At 42.8% G+C, this 16,667-nt stretch overlaps 2 protein-coding genes across 17 annotated transcripts in view; one reads left to right on the top strand and one right to left on the bottom strand.

Moving 5' to 3' along the window:
- Positions 1–16,667, top strand: part of ALG2 (ALG2 alpha-1,3/1,6-mannosyltransferase) — a 582,719-nt gene that overhangs the window by 470,308 nt on the left and 95,744 nt on the right. For 10 of the 16 annotated variants that reach the window (XM_064490357.1, XM_064490356.1, XM_064490353.1 and 7 more), the window contains exon 1: positions 14,012–14,439. The exons of 4 other annotated variants lie outside the window; for them this stretch is intronic. In XM_064490357.1, the coding sequence (XP_064346427.1) occupies positions 14,095–14,439 (345 nt within the window). In that variant the 5' untranslated portion in view covers positions 14,012–14,094. Of the gene's footprint in view, positions 1–14,011; positions 14,440–15,086; positions 16,626–16,667 lie in introns of those variants that run through there. 2 more of the 16 variants (XM_010977458.3, XR_010382756.1) reach the window with 2 other exon arrangements.
- On the bottom strand, positions 6,140–13,941 carry SEC61B (SEC61 translocon subunit beta). The gene is made up of 4 exons (XM_010977459.3): positions 13,622–13,941; positions 13,333–13,430; positions 9,293–9,394; positions 6,140–6,427 (listed from the first exon to the last, which is right to left on the bottom strand). The coding sequence occupies exons 1-4, from the start codon at positions 13,622–13,624 to the stop codon at positions 6,340–6,342; spliced, it is 291 nt and encodes a 96-aa protein (XP_010975761.1). The 5' UTR covers positions 13,625–13,941; the 3' UTR covers positions 6,140–6,339.

Below are 16,667 nucleotides of genomic sequence, written 5' to 3'. Positions count from 1 at the left end.
AGAGTAATGAGAGAGTAGAAGGGGAGGAGGGTCAGGGGAAGAAGAGAAAGAAGAAAAGGAAAAGAAAAGGAGGAGGGGAAAAAGAGAGCAGTGAGCAAGGTCAGACCACCAAGCCTGCACCTGGTTCAGAGACCGATGAGAATGACAGCTGACCGCTCACCTAAATTGCTTTAATTTTGGCTTACTAAACCCACCAACAAGAGGTGCAGAGGATGTGCACCCACTACTACACATGTTTCCTGGCCCCTGAAACCCCTGCATGTGTCTCATAGAGGTGTTGGCAAGTCTGGTGGCTCCAGCAGCTCTCCCACAGTGAGGCATGTGCCAGGTAGAGGAGCTCAGAACCATGGCTTCCCACCTTTTACACCATCGTGTGGATGTAAGGGGAAAGCCATGCCAGTATTAATGGCCCACCCAGTAAGGAGGTCCTTGCCAGCACAGTCATGACATACTTGCACCTTTCATGTTTTTACTGCCTCCTGAAGCCAATTGGAGGTTTCAGTGCAGCAAGCTTACTACAAAAGGAAGTCTGAAAAGAGTTTGTTTTGCCCATTCAGGCAGCATGTGCTCTATGAAAAGAGGTACTTCCCTGAGCCAGAGAGAAATGAAGGGAGAAACAGATTCTGCGGACTCTCAGGGTCTTCCACTCCACCATGAGCTGACAGTGCACACCACCCAGTCACACATACGCGAAATGCAGAATCACCCAAGGCAGGCAGGGTAAAATTCCCCAGATGCAGTGCAGAGACTGAATACAAATAGCACCATGGTAAAAGCTTCGAAGAAGAGAAAGGGGGGCAAAATTAACACACTAGCACCGATAATGGACCTGGAATAAACGATAAGCCCAGGGACCATCGCCTTACAGCGTGACTCCTATTTTAGAGAGCTGGGATGCCCAGTCTGGAGCTGGCCAGACCTGCCATGGTACAGAAGCAGATTCCCTCCAGGTGATGCCCATGCGTGCTATATTTTGAGACCCACTGTTTAAATTCTACAGCCCAAACCGATTTAGATAGGATCCTAGGAGAATAAGCTTCTGTTTTCTTACCAGCATTGAGTAGAAAAGCCAAGACCATAGGGACAGGCAAGGACAGGATTTGCCATCTACACTGCCCATGACCAGAGTCAATGGGGAGAAAAACAAGTATGTTCACAGGACCAATTTAACCCTTGTATGTATAATTCAAGTTCTTCCCATTTCTTCATTTACTTTGTGAGATACAAACTTCCAGACCTTTCCCCAAATGAAGCTGTCTAGACTGTGTATGAGTATACCTTTGATTCCTATTTAGTTAATTTGCATGTTTTATCTTAGTTTATCTTTAGCATGGGAAGGAGATATAGTTGCCAGAGCAACCAGGAATAGTATTTAACAGGTTAGCCTTTCCTTAACCCCTACTTGGTCAGTCTCACTGTGCTCTTGGCTTGTTACGGAAACGACAGGCCAGCCAAGAAACAAGCACCACTCAGAGGGTTGGAGTACTTAGATGTATTACGCTGGCGGGCTCAGAGGCACTTCTGCTCCGAAGCTCTGAGCACCTCCAAGACATGCGCATGAGGTTTTATGGGGTAAAGTACAAGCTTGGGGTATTCGGCCAATAGGCATGGAACAGCTTTAGCAGCATCATTATCACAAAAGTGGAGGCAGGGAGGCAACAAACCAACATTCCAAAGCCAGGTATCTCTTTGAAAATCCAGCTGGCTAGCAAAAAAAACATGAACAGCAAACCAACACTAATTAAGTTAGATTTACAAGTTAGTCCAGCAGAACTTAGATCAGTATTCCGATACTTAGATTTGTGAGTTATCTTGTTACCCCAGCCCAGCCTCTCCTTCACATTCCTAGACTTGTGTGTTACCTTGTTAGATCAGCCCGGCTTTTCCTTCACAGGCTCACCAAACATCTGTGGTCACAAGAATGCAAAACAGTGCAGTTCTGCTGGCTGCTTCTCCCTATTTTGTCTGTTAAGTCTCCTAAACCTGTTGACTTTCTCCTGAATTTACTAACATAACTCATTTTTACTAGCTAACTTGCTTTTACTCCTCCCACTTTGAGTAACACTGCCCACTGAGTAAAGCCCACCACTCAGTTTACCTAGCTCCAGAGTCTAGCCTCCAGAGAGGTTAGCTGGCTTACGCAGAGGCCCCAGATAGGATTCATAATGCAGTTTGGAGGTGTGGCCCTGGCCTAGAAGCAGGAAGCCTGGTTCTGGCCTCTGCTGTGCTGCAGACATGATGCACAATCTTGGGCAAGCCCCTTCTCTCTGGGGCCCCAGTCTGCAGTTGTACAATGGGCAGGACACAGTGACCTCTCAGCCTTTCCAGCCTGGGGATCCCAGGACTCCCTGGTCTTCCTGTTAAGACATGTGGCCAGACCATATAGATTTCCTGGAAGGCAGCACCCAGTTTTGCAGTCCTTGGCACCATTGCCCACACACCAAGAGCATACTAGTTCTTAAACTGTGGTCCCAACTACTGATTTCACCACTAGTTGAGGGAGCCTTGAGAGGACTTCTGTCTAGTTTTCCCATAACCACACAGATTTAGAACTTGTAGCCCCAGGTGGGACTAGGATCCTAGCATCCAAATGGCCAGCCTTTTTAAGGAATGAGTCACCTCACAGGTCATTTCTAAAACTCCAATAGAAAGGCATGTCACACAGTGATCAGTAAATGTTGGCTGAGTGAATAAACACTTGTTTCCTCTACAAACACAAGAATTCCATAGAATTAACAAGCTCAGGTCTGAACTAGAGAAATCAATTCCTTCTGCAGAACCAAAACCTCAAACTGAAGCTATGTAATGCCTGGAGTACACCGAATGATAGTGGTCACTTTGTTGGAATTGTGTTATTCTTAAAAGGTCTGTGTAGAAGCTCTATTGTTGTGACATTCTTCCCTGGCCCTCAACCCAAATACTTAATAATCCTGTCTATGTGACTGCAGTGGGTAAGTCAGAGATCTGGAGTTAAATCCCACCCCTTCCACTTACAAGCTGAGTGGTTTAAGCTTCAGTTTCCTCTTGTGTAAAACAGGGTAAATAGTAAATTCCTCATTATGTTGTTGATTAAGAAATCTACATCTCCAAAATTATTGAGAATAAGCACTTTACTGTTAGCTAATTAACAAAGCAACTCTTGGATAGTTCTTCTCATTTAGTCCTTCTATTTGGTGGGAATTATCATACCTACTGTCATGTACACCTAAGGAAAAAATGAGACCCAGAAGACAGAAGTGAGCCACCCATGCTTTCAAAGCTGGTAAATGGCAGGGCCAGCAGTTGAACCCAGGTCAGAAATACTTCCAAGCCTGGAAGATGGGGTAGTAAGTGCAGTAGGTTTGGAAGTCCTAGTAGTACCCCCAAGAAGTCAAGTAAACTTGGTCCTGGCTGGAACCCTCCTCCTGCAGCATCTGAGCGGAGGGACAGTGCAGCTCTGGAGTCCCAAAGGGGCAGCTTAGGGAATCAAGAGTGTGGAACCGTGCACATAGGAACCCACATACTGTACAGTATTTCCTGTTGAATGAAGCCAGCTTTGTAGATATTTTCATCCATTTTAACTTGATGCCAACATTTGCATTTCAGAATCTTTTTCAATTCTTCCTGTGAGGGCATTAGCACCTAGGGGGAAAAACGGAGTCTAGACTAGGACAGGTGTGAAAACAGAAGCTATATAACATGTTTTGTCTCTCCCAGGAATAGATCTCTCCTCATCTACTGTTTTCCTGGAAGGTGTTCAAGGCACTGTTGAGCCGAGACCCTAGTCTTTCCATCCCTCACTAGTCTCAGGGACTCTTGGGCTCTTTCCCTAACACAGTTGCTCCCCAGGGACTTAAAAGGCTCAGCCCAAACTGCAGTTATATTGTAATTCATTTTCCCAGTTTCAGTTACTTAGAGCTTTTGTTCAGCATGTGCTGGCTCTGTCCACTCAGTAGTGGCTAGAATTCTAGCCCATAGTCAAGGGAGCTTAAGAATTCTTTGGGCCAAGGAAGCCTTAACGCAGGTAAAAGTCTAATTTGTTAAGTTTTTGAAATTACTATAAATGGCTCATGATCCGCTAGAGCTCAAGAAACAACAGTCTACAAGTCCCTATTGAAAAGGAAGGGACCACAAAATGTGATATATACATAAAATGGAGTATTATTCAGCCTTGAAAAGTAAGGAAATTCTGACATATGCTAAAACATAGATGAATCTAGAGGACATTATGCTAAGTGGAATCAGGTCAGTCAGAAAAGGACAAAATATTATATGATTCCACTCATATGAGGTACTGAGAAAGTCAAATTCATAGAGACAGAGAGTAGAACAGTGATTGCCAGGGGCTGAGGAGAGCGGGGGGAGGGAACAAAGTTATTATTTAGTGGGTTTAGAGTTTCAGTTTTGCAAGATGAAAAAGAGTTCTGGAGATGGACAGTGGTGATGGTTGCACAAAAATATAAATGTACTCAGTACTACTGACCTGCATACTTAAAAACTGCCAACATGGTACATTTTATGCTATGTGTATTTTACCACAATTTTTAAAAATTGGAAAAAAGAAAAGGGAGAAAAAGGAACAGCTTGAACACTAAGACTCTCAGCTATGATATTAGCATTGTATCATCAGAGCCAAAAGAAGCTACATAATAGATGTTGTACATTTTTATGCCCAACCCCCAATTTTCCTTCTGCTGAATGAAGCATCTTGCTCTGCCACTGAAAACTAGCATTTTCTTATAAATCATTAGCTCAAAAAGTCTGACTTTCAGCAGTTAGTCCACTAGAGACCACTGCTAGGCAGAGGAGGCTAACAGCAGCATTGTGTAGTGAAGAGAATGCACCCCTCACAACCAAATACCCCCACGTGGCTTCAGCATCTCCCCCAAAGAAAAACAGACCCCTCCCAACAGAGATTTCTTTTCCAAATTAAATGCGTAACTTTTAGCTGTTATTGGTACCATCAGCATTAAATTTGGGGGGGGCAGAGTGGTGGATTCCATTATAGATACTATCATCTTTATTTTCTTCCAAATGAAATTTAGATTGCCCCCCTGAATTTTAAAATGAAGATACCTATTTCATGTAATAATCAATTCCCAAGATCAAAGGAAACCAGTTTTTCACCATTTTTTCCCAATAATTTGCCATTTGTTATGATTTACAAGAGCACACTCACCCATGTATTACCCTAGGAAATCATTTTTAAAGATCTTTCATCACTTAACTTTGGTACTTTGGACCTAAAATTACTTATCAGTCAGGATTTAAGAAAAACACTATAAAACTGCTTAACTGTTCTAGGAATTTTTTTTTAATAGGCTTACTTTATGAGAAAGATATTTTCAAAATTATCTATTTTTTTAGCTAATACACCTCTTCATCATTTTGTAATTCTGCTGGACAACTAGGGCATTTCATATGAGTCTCTTTAGAAATTCTGGCTTAGAGTCCTAGACTCCTAGAGCGTGCATTTTTGAGCTATTCTTGGTATTTCCTAGGGTCTATCAGAAACTGAATGTTTATACCCAGAAAGGCAGCATAAGCTAAGTGAAATTTCAAAAATTTTTATTTTGGGTTGGAATTTTATCATCTCAGTTTAGAAATGCTGGTTATCTCACACTGATTATTAAGGTCTTTAATTTTCAAAATGAAAACAAAATTTTATACGATAAATCCAATTCATCAAATGAATTCTTTCAAAATGGGTTTAGTGGCAAGTGATAAATAGATGGAAAGCCAGGTCTGCATGCACGGAATTAGAACTGAGAGAGAGAAGAGGCAAAAATATTATCTGCAGTTTTAGAGACAAAGAACAGAATGAGCAAACATTTCACCCAAGATTTCTGGATGATTTCTATGACTATTTCCCTGGGTACCAGCTGCCTTTGAACGCAGATCTGCCTGATGGAGTCATAGGCACACTCCTTGGAAACCACGGAACACCCAAGACGACAATCACCAGGACAGAAATACCTAGAAAAAAACAAGCCAGGGCCAAATACAGTATCTTGGATTTGAATGACTACATGGTCATATAAAGAACGTCAATCCAAGAAAAAAATCTCCACAAGACATGTTTTCTACATATTTACTTGTAAATCTAAAGTCAGGGAGACTGAGGGCCTTAGCAGTCATGCATCAGCAATGAGACATGGTATAAATGAATTAAAAAGTTTATTAGCCATAGGAAAAAAAAATGATTCCTTAAAATACCTCATTAGGTTCCCTGTAAAACAGTGAGCTTACAGAAAATTTCTTTCTTTCTCATGAACAGAAAATCACTATGCTTTTGGTCCAAGATATGTTGGGTTTTTTTCCTTTCTTCTTCAGATGACAGGCAGATGGATGTAGCCGAATCTATGAACGAGTGTACTTGCCCCAAATGTGCAACATAAATACAGAAGCGATGAACAGAAGACTCATAACCAATACTGGAACAGGGCCACTAGAAATAAGAAGAGAGGCATGCTTAGTTTAGTAATAATACATTATTATGTTTTTAATATTAAAAGAATGCCTAGGGGAAAGGGAGGGGGAAAAAACCCTAAGATCCATCTAAGAATATTATTTACATCATTTAAAAATATTCCCAGAATTATAACTGTGGATATTTTGAAGATGTGGTGACGGCACTGTGGTTATTTAGAAAGGAGGAATCCTTATCTTTTAATAAAACATACTAAAATATATACAAGTACAATGATCTGGTGTCTCGAAGACGATAGTCTTAATTTCATGTATTTGATATCTTCCATAGTAAAAAGTAGTAAGAAAAATTTCCCAAACTCTTTAAGTGCAGATGATCCAATTACCAAACTGTTTCAAATTAAGATTTAAAGACAACTTTCATTGTCTAACTACAATACTTGAGGCATACAAACATGAATATCACATAAGTTATGAAGCATTTTCAAAAATATGATCCCATGTGATCAACAAACTCCAGACACAGGCAAAACAAATATGAATCTCATTTCATAAGTAAGGAAAACTGAGGCTCAGAGAGATTATTACTTGCCTAAGAACACAGAGCCAGAATGGAAAGGAAGGATTTGAACTTAGGTTTTCTGATTCCACATGTATTGCTCACTTTATGGCTTCAAGGTTCCCATATTTAAAGAGCAAACATTCTAGGCAACATTAGTTAAAAGTCTGATTTATAAAGAGATTATCATAGGAAGGAAATAGATTTCACTCATCAGCCCTTCCCTAGTTAAATGCTTTCCAGGTTGAGAGTAAGGAAGAACTCCTTGATTTTACACAACATGTGAATACTGACTTCAGTCAAAGGGTACGGGCCTTGCCTTTTTGACTCTTCTTGCCAACACCGGTTTTGGAGAATTCAAGATGTCACCTCACCTCCCAAATACAACTAAGGGTGGACAATGGAAAAGACCCCAGAAATCTTTATAATTAAGGCAGTGGAGTAACCCAGTGGAGCAGCAGGTAACGGAGTCAGCTGGCGGACAATCAGCAAATACGCAGAGATCCAAGTCCTTGCTACACTATTTTTGTTTTTCTAAAATTTACACAACTACGGGAGTAATCAAGTTAAAAGTACATAGGAAGAGAGCCTCATCACACTGCACTGGATCGTAACTCCCTTACTGTAAAGCACCATGAGAGTAACGTCAACCACAGAGCATAAAGCTGAGTGCAGCTCTCAGAGTCCAAGTGCTGGAGTTTGGAAACTAGCTCTGTCCCTCACAACCTGTGACCGCAGCCCCATGACTCACCTTTTCCAAGCCTCATTTTCCTCATCAGTAAAGTGGGGATAATCATATCACCTCTTTCATAGGGTTGTTGATCTATTAAATAAATCAACACACACACAGTGCAGGTTTCTAGTAAGCTCTCAGCAAATGCTATTATTATCAACCTGAAAAAAAAATCTAAACTCCCAGGAAGAGCCAATAACAAGCTCCAAGATGGTACCTGACTGCTCCAAGATGTGAATTTGTGGATACGATTTCCCAACTGTCCTTTCACCAAAAACATCTCTCTGATGTGATGAAACTGTCATTTATGACACTTCAAGGAATAGCTTCTATTGATTCGTGGGAGGACTCACAGTAGCAGCAAGCAAGCCTGGCTGCACAGCAGTCCAGAGAAGTCACAAGCCACACTCACCCACAAGAAAAGAGTTGTTTCACCCACCCAGGATTTAAAATGTTGTCCCCTGGATACTCTGAATAGCAAGGGGCTTCAAAATTTCCCTCTGAAATACTTGGAAAAATTACCTCTAACAGGGACCAAAAGGCCAACTCACATATCCCCAACCACAATAATTACTTCCTAAATACATTATCACCTTATAAGTCTGCAATATAACAGCAAAAAAAAAAAAAAATCATTATATAAAGCCAAAGAATTCTAAGGAAGTCTTCCTAACTTGAAATTTGTGATTTAGGTCAAGCTACTGGTCAAGTTAATTAAACTAATACAAGTAAATCTAACTTTGTCTCTATGCTACCAGGCAGTATGGAAAAAGCATGAGATTTAACAGTTGAGAGTTTCTGGTTCCAGCTCTTGCTCTCACTGGCGTTTGTCTCTGACACATAGCTTTGCCTCTCTGAACCTAAGTTGCTATACAAATGAGAGTTGCTGTCGTTATTCCAGTTCTTCATCTACTGGATTATTCAGGAACAGCTATAAGCAGTGGTGTCCTGGAGCCTACCTGGTCATAAACCTGTGGGATCTGGTCTGCCACGTAGTACCCGGAAGGTGGGAAAAGTGAGGTGAGCAAGGCATGGGGACAGAGACCCCCAAATGCCCATTTCTCATCACCTAATGAGTATTCCCAGGCCTAAGAACTTGGAAAGTGATAGAGGTCTAGTTACCACCCACACAAAGGCAAGGAGGCCAAAGGACTTTTGGTAACACAGCCTAATGCAGAAGCTCCCATTAGGCTGTAATATCAGCTTGTGCCTCCAGGAGAGCTTTGAAAAATCACCCTGCTCCTATTCAAATGGTAGCTCCTATTTCTCAGTGAGGGACAAGAACACTAAATGAAGAGCAATTTCACCTAATTAAGCCGTTTTCCCTCCAGTTCTCTCTGTTCCCATCATTTATTTTGACAGAGCTACATGAAGATGTTCCCTTGCTTTCACTCAATCCATGAAGAGATGTCATTCCACGCCATGAACTAACTAGCTGATGGATGGACAAGCCAAACTTAGACCACCTGGCACAAAGGAAGCTGTTGTGTGTTACAAATCTCATCAAACACCACTGGGGGCAGAGAGAGCGAGTGCTGCCAAAGGGCTCTGGGATACTGGGCAGAAACACGAGGTCTGCTCCCAAGACTTACACTTTGAGCCCAGGTGAATCTTCTGTGTAGAATCGCCACATCCCCCCGGTGCCTGCTGAGGTCGTGCGGCCTGCACTCCTTGTTCCGCAGCTGGCATTTTTCCTGTAAGAGAAAAAATGTTACAAATGGCCTTTTCTTGGAAACCCTTATAAGAGCATTATAACATATGCTACTACTCCACTGTTAAAGAACCAAAAAAGGGAAAACTTTTTCTTTGTTAAAAAACCCCAAATTCTTGCTTTTACTTCGCTGACCATGATAACCACCAAGAACTGAGTACCTGCTATACATTGATGCATATAGCAACACAGAGAAGTAGTTAGCAGCTCCTTTTTATAAATGAGGAAAATGAGGCTCAAAAAAGGGTAAGCAAAGTGCTGAAGACCACACAGCAAGCAGATGGCCAAGCTCCACTGTGGACCCAGTTCTGACCTCAGAGCCCATCCACTTGCCACACACTTGGGCGCTTCATTTGGACGATGCACTTCAGTTTCTCTTCATACGTATTTTTATGAAGTCAAGTAAAAAAACTCCTGCTCAAACATACCCTGAATCCATATAATGATTTTAAAATGACAAATTTAAAATGTTTTTAAATTACTGTATTTGCTACAAGAGACAAAAAAACATTAAGCTGTAATTGTAATTCAGGGAGAAACCAGAAGTGAATACCCTGTCTCCGCCACCTCTGGTCATAATCCCCCATCACCCTGCCACAGCCTTTACTGCACACTCTGAATGCAAGCAGCACTGGTCTAGAGCTCAGGGAGCCTGCCCTGCTGTGTGAAGTGGGGGAGTGGAGTCCTGGTTCCAGGATGGGCTCCAGCAGAAAGAGCAGTGCTCATGCTAGAACTTGGAAAACAGTTAGTGTCAAGCAACGGTTTACACATACTGTACTAAAAAGATTATATTTCAGACATGTTAATTATGAGCTACATAGTTGCCTTCAAACTTCTAACTCCATTTGTACAACTGTTTCTATGGGAAAACTGATTGTAAACATAATTGTACAGGGATTTACACAGTAATTCATACACTTAGAAGAGATTTCACACAGAGATACACATCTAGTTGTGGAGTAGATGCCCGAAATCTTCCTCCTTGATCATAAAAAGGAATTTGAGCTAGATGGTAAACCCTGCATGGATGTAAGTTATCAGCTGAGCCAAGACTAGGACCCATGCACTTTCCACTATTTCCACAACCACCCAACTCCAGTTTCTGTCTTCAAATCTCCAGGAACCCCCAAGGAATCAGTCTGGCCTCTTTGAAGATTTCTTATAGCTGCTGGCACACAGGACATAGCAGAGGATTTGATAATTAGGGCACCTAGAAATACCAAAATATTTCCCACTCCCCCATTTAGGAAGTTAGGTAGAGGTTAATAGAGCTCATTTTTATCTCTTTAATTTCTATTTGGGGTCTATTTCACCCTTTCTTTCTGGTCACTATGTAACTGCCTCCCTAATCCTATTCCCTAAAACAGTGGTTTTCACAGCAACCTTTTAATGTACTTGGTTCTAACATGGTAGCATCCTGATTGTTCTCGAAGAAGCCAAGCTCATTCCCACCTTCAAAGTCTTTACACTTAACCATTCCTCTTGCCTAGAAAGCCTGTTCCTTCCTTAACCATTCCATGATTTGCTCGCTTGCCTCTTTTTGGCCCCTATTCACATATCACCTACTCTGAACACCCTATCCCCATCCACTCTCTATCTGCCACCCAACTTTATTTTTCTTCTTAGCCTTATTGCCTGAAATTACAGTATTTATTTATTTGTCTTGTTTATGGTCTCCCACACTGGAATATAAGGTTCCTGAGGTCAAAGCCTGCCCAGTTTGTTCACAGATACAGCCTCATGACTGGAACAGTGCCTGGCATTACTCTGAATCACTATTTGATGACTATCTTAATATCCCTAGCTAGTCTACGATTTTACTGTCCTTGATTCCCATTAATCCTGAACGCTGTAGCACTTTACAGCTTATGATACAGTATTGCTCCTTTTCATCCTAGCAACTTCCTTTTATACTGTAATAATGGAGCGAGGGCTCCAGCCCCAGCCTGAATTTACATCCCATATAGTTTCTATTCCAAGGTACCACCTGTTACTGCATAGAAAATGCAAATCTGTGCACTACATAATCCACGGCATTATTATTAACTACTAGCTTCAGTTTTTTCTTACAGACTGACAAAGCAGGAATATATTCTTAGACAGCCAATACTTCCTACACTGTACTCATGAAGTAACACTTAAAAGAGTACCAAAATTCTAGAAGGGAACTCTGTAGGTCTCCCAATACATACAACCCTGGCCTGTCTAGTTACACTAGCCCCAATCATAGTGAATTCTAAAAGATGACACCCACAACTTGAAAAGCATCTTTCCTCAAACATTTGTTTCTCCATTTCACTTGTGCAGCAGTTATTTCATCTTTATTAAGAAAATAAGTTATATTTGATAAATATATGATTTCTCTTTTTATCCTTTAAAAGTTCTCAGATGGCCAAACTTCCCTGCCACAGTACTACCAGTTCTCATTAACTAGACCGACTCCCCAAGGAACTGTACCTACAGGACATGTTTTCCAACACAAAGAATCTCTGAAATCCAGGGTGGGAACAAGACAGCACTCCAGGTTCAAATAACCTACACCACAGCTTGACACACTTTCCAGCTTGTCCATCCCAGCCTTGCCTTGAACATCTTGATGACAGGGAACTCACAATCGTTCAGGATCATCTTACCATTTCTGATGGTTCTATTGGAATTTTTTGTTCCAGGCTGAAATCTGTCTCAAATCATCAGTTTTAGATTTACCTACTGTAGCCAACAAGAAATGTCTCATACTTCTTCACATCCTTAAGGACAGTTTTCATGTAGATAAAACCCCACTGGTTCCTTCAAAAAGCCCAAGACTACAAGTGTGGCTTGATTCCTTCCTTCTGTCATTATTTACTGTGTCAGGCTTTATGGTAGGATAGAGATGACAGGCAGTTGCTGTCAGGGTCTAATGAAGCAGATAAATATGGAAACAAATGCTATTAGAAGGATATGGGCAAGATGCTTTGGAATAAAAGTGAAGACTAGTAACTACTGCTGCCTTTGGAGTCAGGAAGGCCTCAAGAGGAAATAACTCCTGAACTTAGTCTTGGAGAATAAAGAGAAATGGAAGGGGGTGGGAGTGTCTAGTGAGTTCAGAAAACAGTAATAAGCTCACTATGGTTAGTTCAAAGGAGAGAGGGAGAAGAGAGGCAGTTAGACTGGAAAAAAGAACCACCCAAGAGCCTTGGTATTCCCCTCCCCACTTTTTTTTTAAGTTCAGCAACAAGAAATGGACATAGAAACTAAGCAGAAGTGTGACAGAATCAGAACGTTAGAGTGGAAATAACCTGGAGAGGAGAAAAGTTAAGTAGCAAATGCAAAGATCTAGATGAGCAAAGTTGAAAGCTAAAATGAGGCAGCAGGAATGGAAAAGGAGAAAACCGGTAAGAAGGTTTTCATGTAAAATTTAAGTGTACTGGATAGAGATGGAGCATTTAAAATAAATCCAATGAGGCTGAAGTTCTGGCTTTGGATGAATAAGTTTACAGCAGTGCCATATGGACGTAGGAGATACGAGGATATAATTGGGGGCGGGGCGAGAGCTGGGGTAAAACGAGAGACTAAGGTGTGCAGCAGACAACCCATGTTAGATTTAGTGTGTACAGGACTTACAGATATAAATATGAGTGTAAATCTCAGGTCCAGAGACCCCAACTTAATAACATCAATTTTCTCAATGCTGTCTCTGACCTTACTCCAGTTTAACTTTCCTTTTTTAAGAGTGGTGCCCCAAAGTGAGCAACGCAAAGAAAATGCTGCCTTCCTTTCGATATAAACGACCAAAAACATCTTTTAAGTGCCTTTACAGCCACATCACCCACAGCTCGTTTTGCCCTTGTGAATCTTAACATCCCGGCGTCTCCTCAGGACCTACGAATTCTTAGGCCCCATCCCTCCGAGTCCACAGTCGAGAGTTGTAGGGATTCTTACCTCTGGCGGACCGTGGATCCTGCCGCCCGGGCGGCCACTGCTTTGCTGGGAGAGCGCCCTGATGCGCCCACATTAGTGCCACTGGGGCTCGGACCAGGCTGTACAGAGAGACAAGGAAAGAAACAGGTTAGCGACACCGGCAGCCCCCAGATCCCAGGCCCTGACCGCGGAGACCGGGACCTGAACGGGAGGCTGAGGAAAGCAAGGGAGCGCGGAAGGACAAGGCTAAGGCTGGAATCGGGACATCTGGGAGAAGCCGGGACAAGGAGGAATGACTGGGGGCACATACCATGCTGGAGACAGGTGGGTGGCAGGGACCTGAAGTAGACCGTGGAGAAGCGGCAAAACCCCTAAAGGACTGGCGGCCGGAGAGACTGGTTCAGGTCCCGCCCCCAGACCTGCTGGCAGGGTCCTCGCTGACTCTAGGGACTCCTGGGTTGTCCCATTATTATGCCTGTACGAATTTTCCTACAGGTGACTTGGTGAGCAGCTGTATGGGAATTACAGACCTCTCATATTTTTCCTTTGGATCACAGCGTCCTTCCTAGACTCCAGTCCCTACCAGTGAGAGAATCTAGCCATGGTCAGACGAGAAATTTTCTCCGGCGGTTACTAGGCGCCCACAGATATACGCTGACGTGGCCTAATCGCCGCACGTACCGCGGCGCGCCGTCGGCCCCTAAAGGGCCAACGGGGAAGCTGAGGGGAGGAGCATGCGCGGAAGCCCTGAAGGGAACCGGGCGTAGGCGCCGCTTCCGAACCATGGCGGAGCAGGGCCAAAACGAGGACCCCGGCCCTAAACCGTCAGTGCTGTTCCTGCACCCGGATCTGGGCGTGGGCGGCGCCGAGCGGCTGGTGCTGGACGCGGCACTGGCGCTGCAGGCGCGCGGATGTAGCGTAAAGATCTGGACGGCGCACTACGACCCTGGCCACTGCTTCTCCGAGAGCCGCGAGCTGCCGGTGCGCTGCGCCGGGGACTGGCTGCCCCGCAGCCTGGGCTGGGGCGGGCGCGGCGCGGCGGTCTGCGCCTACGTGCGTATGATCTTCCTGGCGCTCTACGTGCTGTTCCTCGCCGACGAGGAGTTCGACGTGGTTGTGTGCGACCAGGTGAGGTGGCCGCGCCCGGCCCTCGCCGCGCTTGCTTTTCTCACTACCAGGGGCTTACTGCACAACTGATGACCTCTCCCGGTTTGGAGTTCAGAAAGATCGGAACTGAACTAGGGAAATCAGAGCAGGGACTGAGACTATGGTTCTCGAACTATAGTGTGGACACGTTAAAGCTGCAGATTACTTTGCCCCACCCTCAGTTGTCTTCATCCGGGACCCCTAAGTAGGGCCCGGAAATCTGCTCTTTCTGGGTCGTCAGGTGATTCTGAAGCGTATGGGCCTTGGGGCTCGCTCTAAAAATCACACACATTAGAAGTCAGCTTTTAGTCACCTTTTACTTCTGAGTAACTCGTGTGGCTTCCCTCTTTGCATGATTCCTGTTGACACAACTCCCAGGCCACATGCATCCCACTGTAGCATTTTCAGCCAGGCCACTCCTTTCCTCTGCAGTGTCATTTGTTGAAAACCTGCAAGCCAAACGTGTCATGTCCCTATTAAAACTTTACCATGGCTCCCCATTAGTCTTTGGAGAAAAGTCCAGGTTCTTTACCTTGGTAAATAATGTCCACCTGGATCTGGCCTCTATTCTGGACTCTTTTTTGTCTTTTTTCCCCAAGAACATGTTTATTTTAAAAAGTAACATTTAGTCAGGACTAAGAATTCAAATTATATAAAAGACTGTAGTGTAAATGTCCTATTCCAGTTCCACTCCCTAGAAACAGCCACTTTTTCTCCTGTATCTTTTCACATATTGTGACTACAGTAGCAAGTGTGTGTGTTCATAGGAACAGTTTATTTGTAATAATGAGAATTGTGACACACGTACTATCAGACAACTTACTTTTTTCTCACCAAAATTTTTTGCTTGGGATATCCTTATGTATCAATATTAGAGATTCACTTCATTCTTCATAGTGGCTGGAAAATTCCTTTTGTTTGAATATACCGTAACTTGAACAATTCTTGTTAAACATCGTTAACAGTGTGACCAGTTTTTTGGTGAATACATCAGCGTTGTAATGAACATCCTTGTACCTTTTTTTCTGTACTTCTGCAAGCATAGCCTTTGAGTAAATTCATGGAAATAAAATTGGTAGGTCAAGGAGTTGTACTTCTTAAATGCCAATAGCTTTTGCCAAATCTGCCTTCCAAAGAGGCAGATCTACTCTCCCACGATGGTAGAGCCACTACTCTGTGCTCTTGTGCACATTGGTTGTTATCGACCATTTTAATCTTTGCCAAACTGATAGGTGGAAGTGGCATTATGTTTGTGTTTTTTTAATTGTTACTTCTGAGTTACTTTTGATCATCCTTGCTTGTGTGGTAGCTGCTGCTTTTTAAGCAGCCTGAGCATTTACCAAACATCCTGTGTGTGTAACTAGTCGGTAAGGTGAGGCAGCTGAAACTGTAGTGAACAGAGGAAAACTGAGCTTGGAAGTGGGAGACCTGGATCCAAGTTCCATATCTGCTACTTTCTAAGTCGCTTTGGAGAAATCCCTCAATATCCGTAAAGCTCACTTTCTTCAAATGTTAAGTGAGCTGGAGATTAAGTGACTTGTAAAGATTACCTAACAGTAAAGTCTCTAGTAATGATCATGGTTAACATTTCAATAAATATTGAGCACATACGATATGCAGAATTCTTACATGTTTCACATATTCTGGTGCATTTAATAATCACAACAACTGTATAGGTTTTTTAAAAACTATAATTGTCACCAAGTTACAGAGGAAGAAATTGAGGCCCAGAGAGGTTAATTACTTGGTCATGGTTGCACGACTAGCTAGTGGAGCTGAAATTCACATTCTGGCAATCTTAATTCCAGAGCCTACACGCTAATCTACTATAGTTCATTCATTCATTTCCTTAGGTGGAAGAAGATACTGGAGTGGCTCTGTCCAGTATGGATATTGATTACATTTTTAAGTGATAGTATTTTAGATAAAATATATTACAATAAATTTAACCCTTAAAAAGTTTTTAATGTAGTTACTGAATTTTTACTTCCATTGGACACTACTGTTCTAGAGGAAACCACTGGACTTGCAGCTTTAATATTTAGCACACATCCAGAAAATGTCTACCAGCCCTCTGTATAACAGGCATTGTACCTGGTGAGAGCCTTGGGGAAGCACAAGGCAGAACGTGACATTGCCCATGAGGGGCCTACAGACAAGCAGGCAGGGTAAGTGTCTGTACTTTTGATTTGTTTGAAGTTTAGTTGACC

The sequence above is a fragment of the Camelus dromedarius genome, chromosome 10, assembly GCF_036321535.1.
Source record: "Camelus dromedarius isolate mCamDro1 chromosome 10, mCamDro1.pat, whole genome shotgun sequence".
Lineage (NCBI taxonomy): Eukaryota > Metazoa > Chordata > Mammalia > Artiodactyla > Camelidae > Camelus > Camelus dromedarius.
Note: the sequence above shows the minus strand (reverse complement) of the source record. Positions and strands in the feature narration are given on the sequence as shown.

What these genes read in the sequence shown, in the direction of transcription:
- SEC61B (XM_010977459.3), bottom strand. An exon ending in GGATCCACGGTCCGCCAGAG is followed by an intron (nt 9,395 to 13,332) that starts GTAAGAATCCCT and finishes TTTCTCTTACAG; the next exon opens with GAAAAATGCCAGCTGCGGAA. An exon ending in GATTCACCTGGGCTCAAAGT is followed by an intron (nt 6,428 to 9,292) that starts GTAAGTCTTGGG and finishes TCTTATTTCTAG; the next exon opens with TGGCCCTGTTCCAGTATTGG.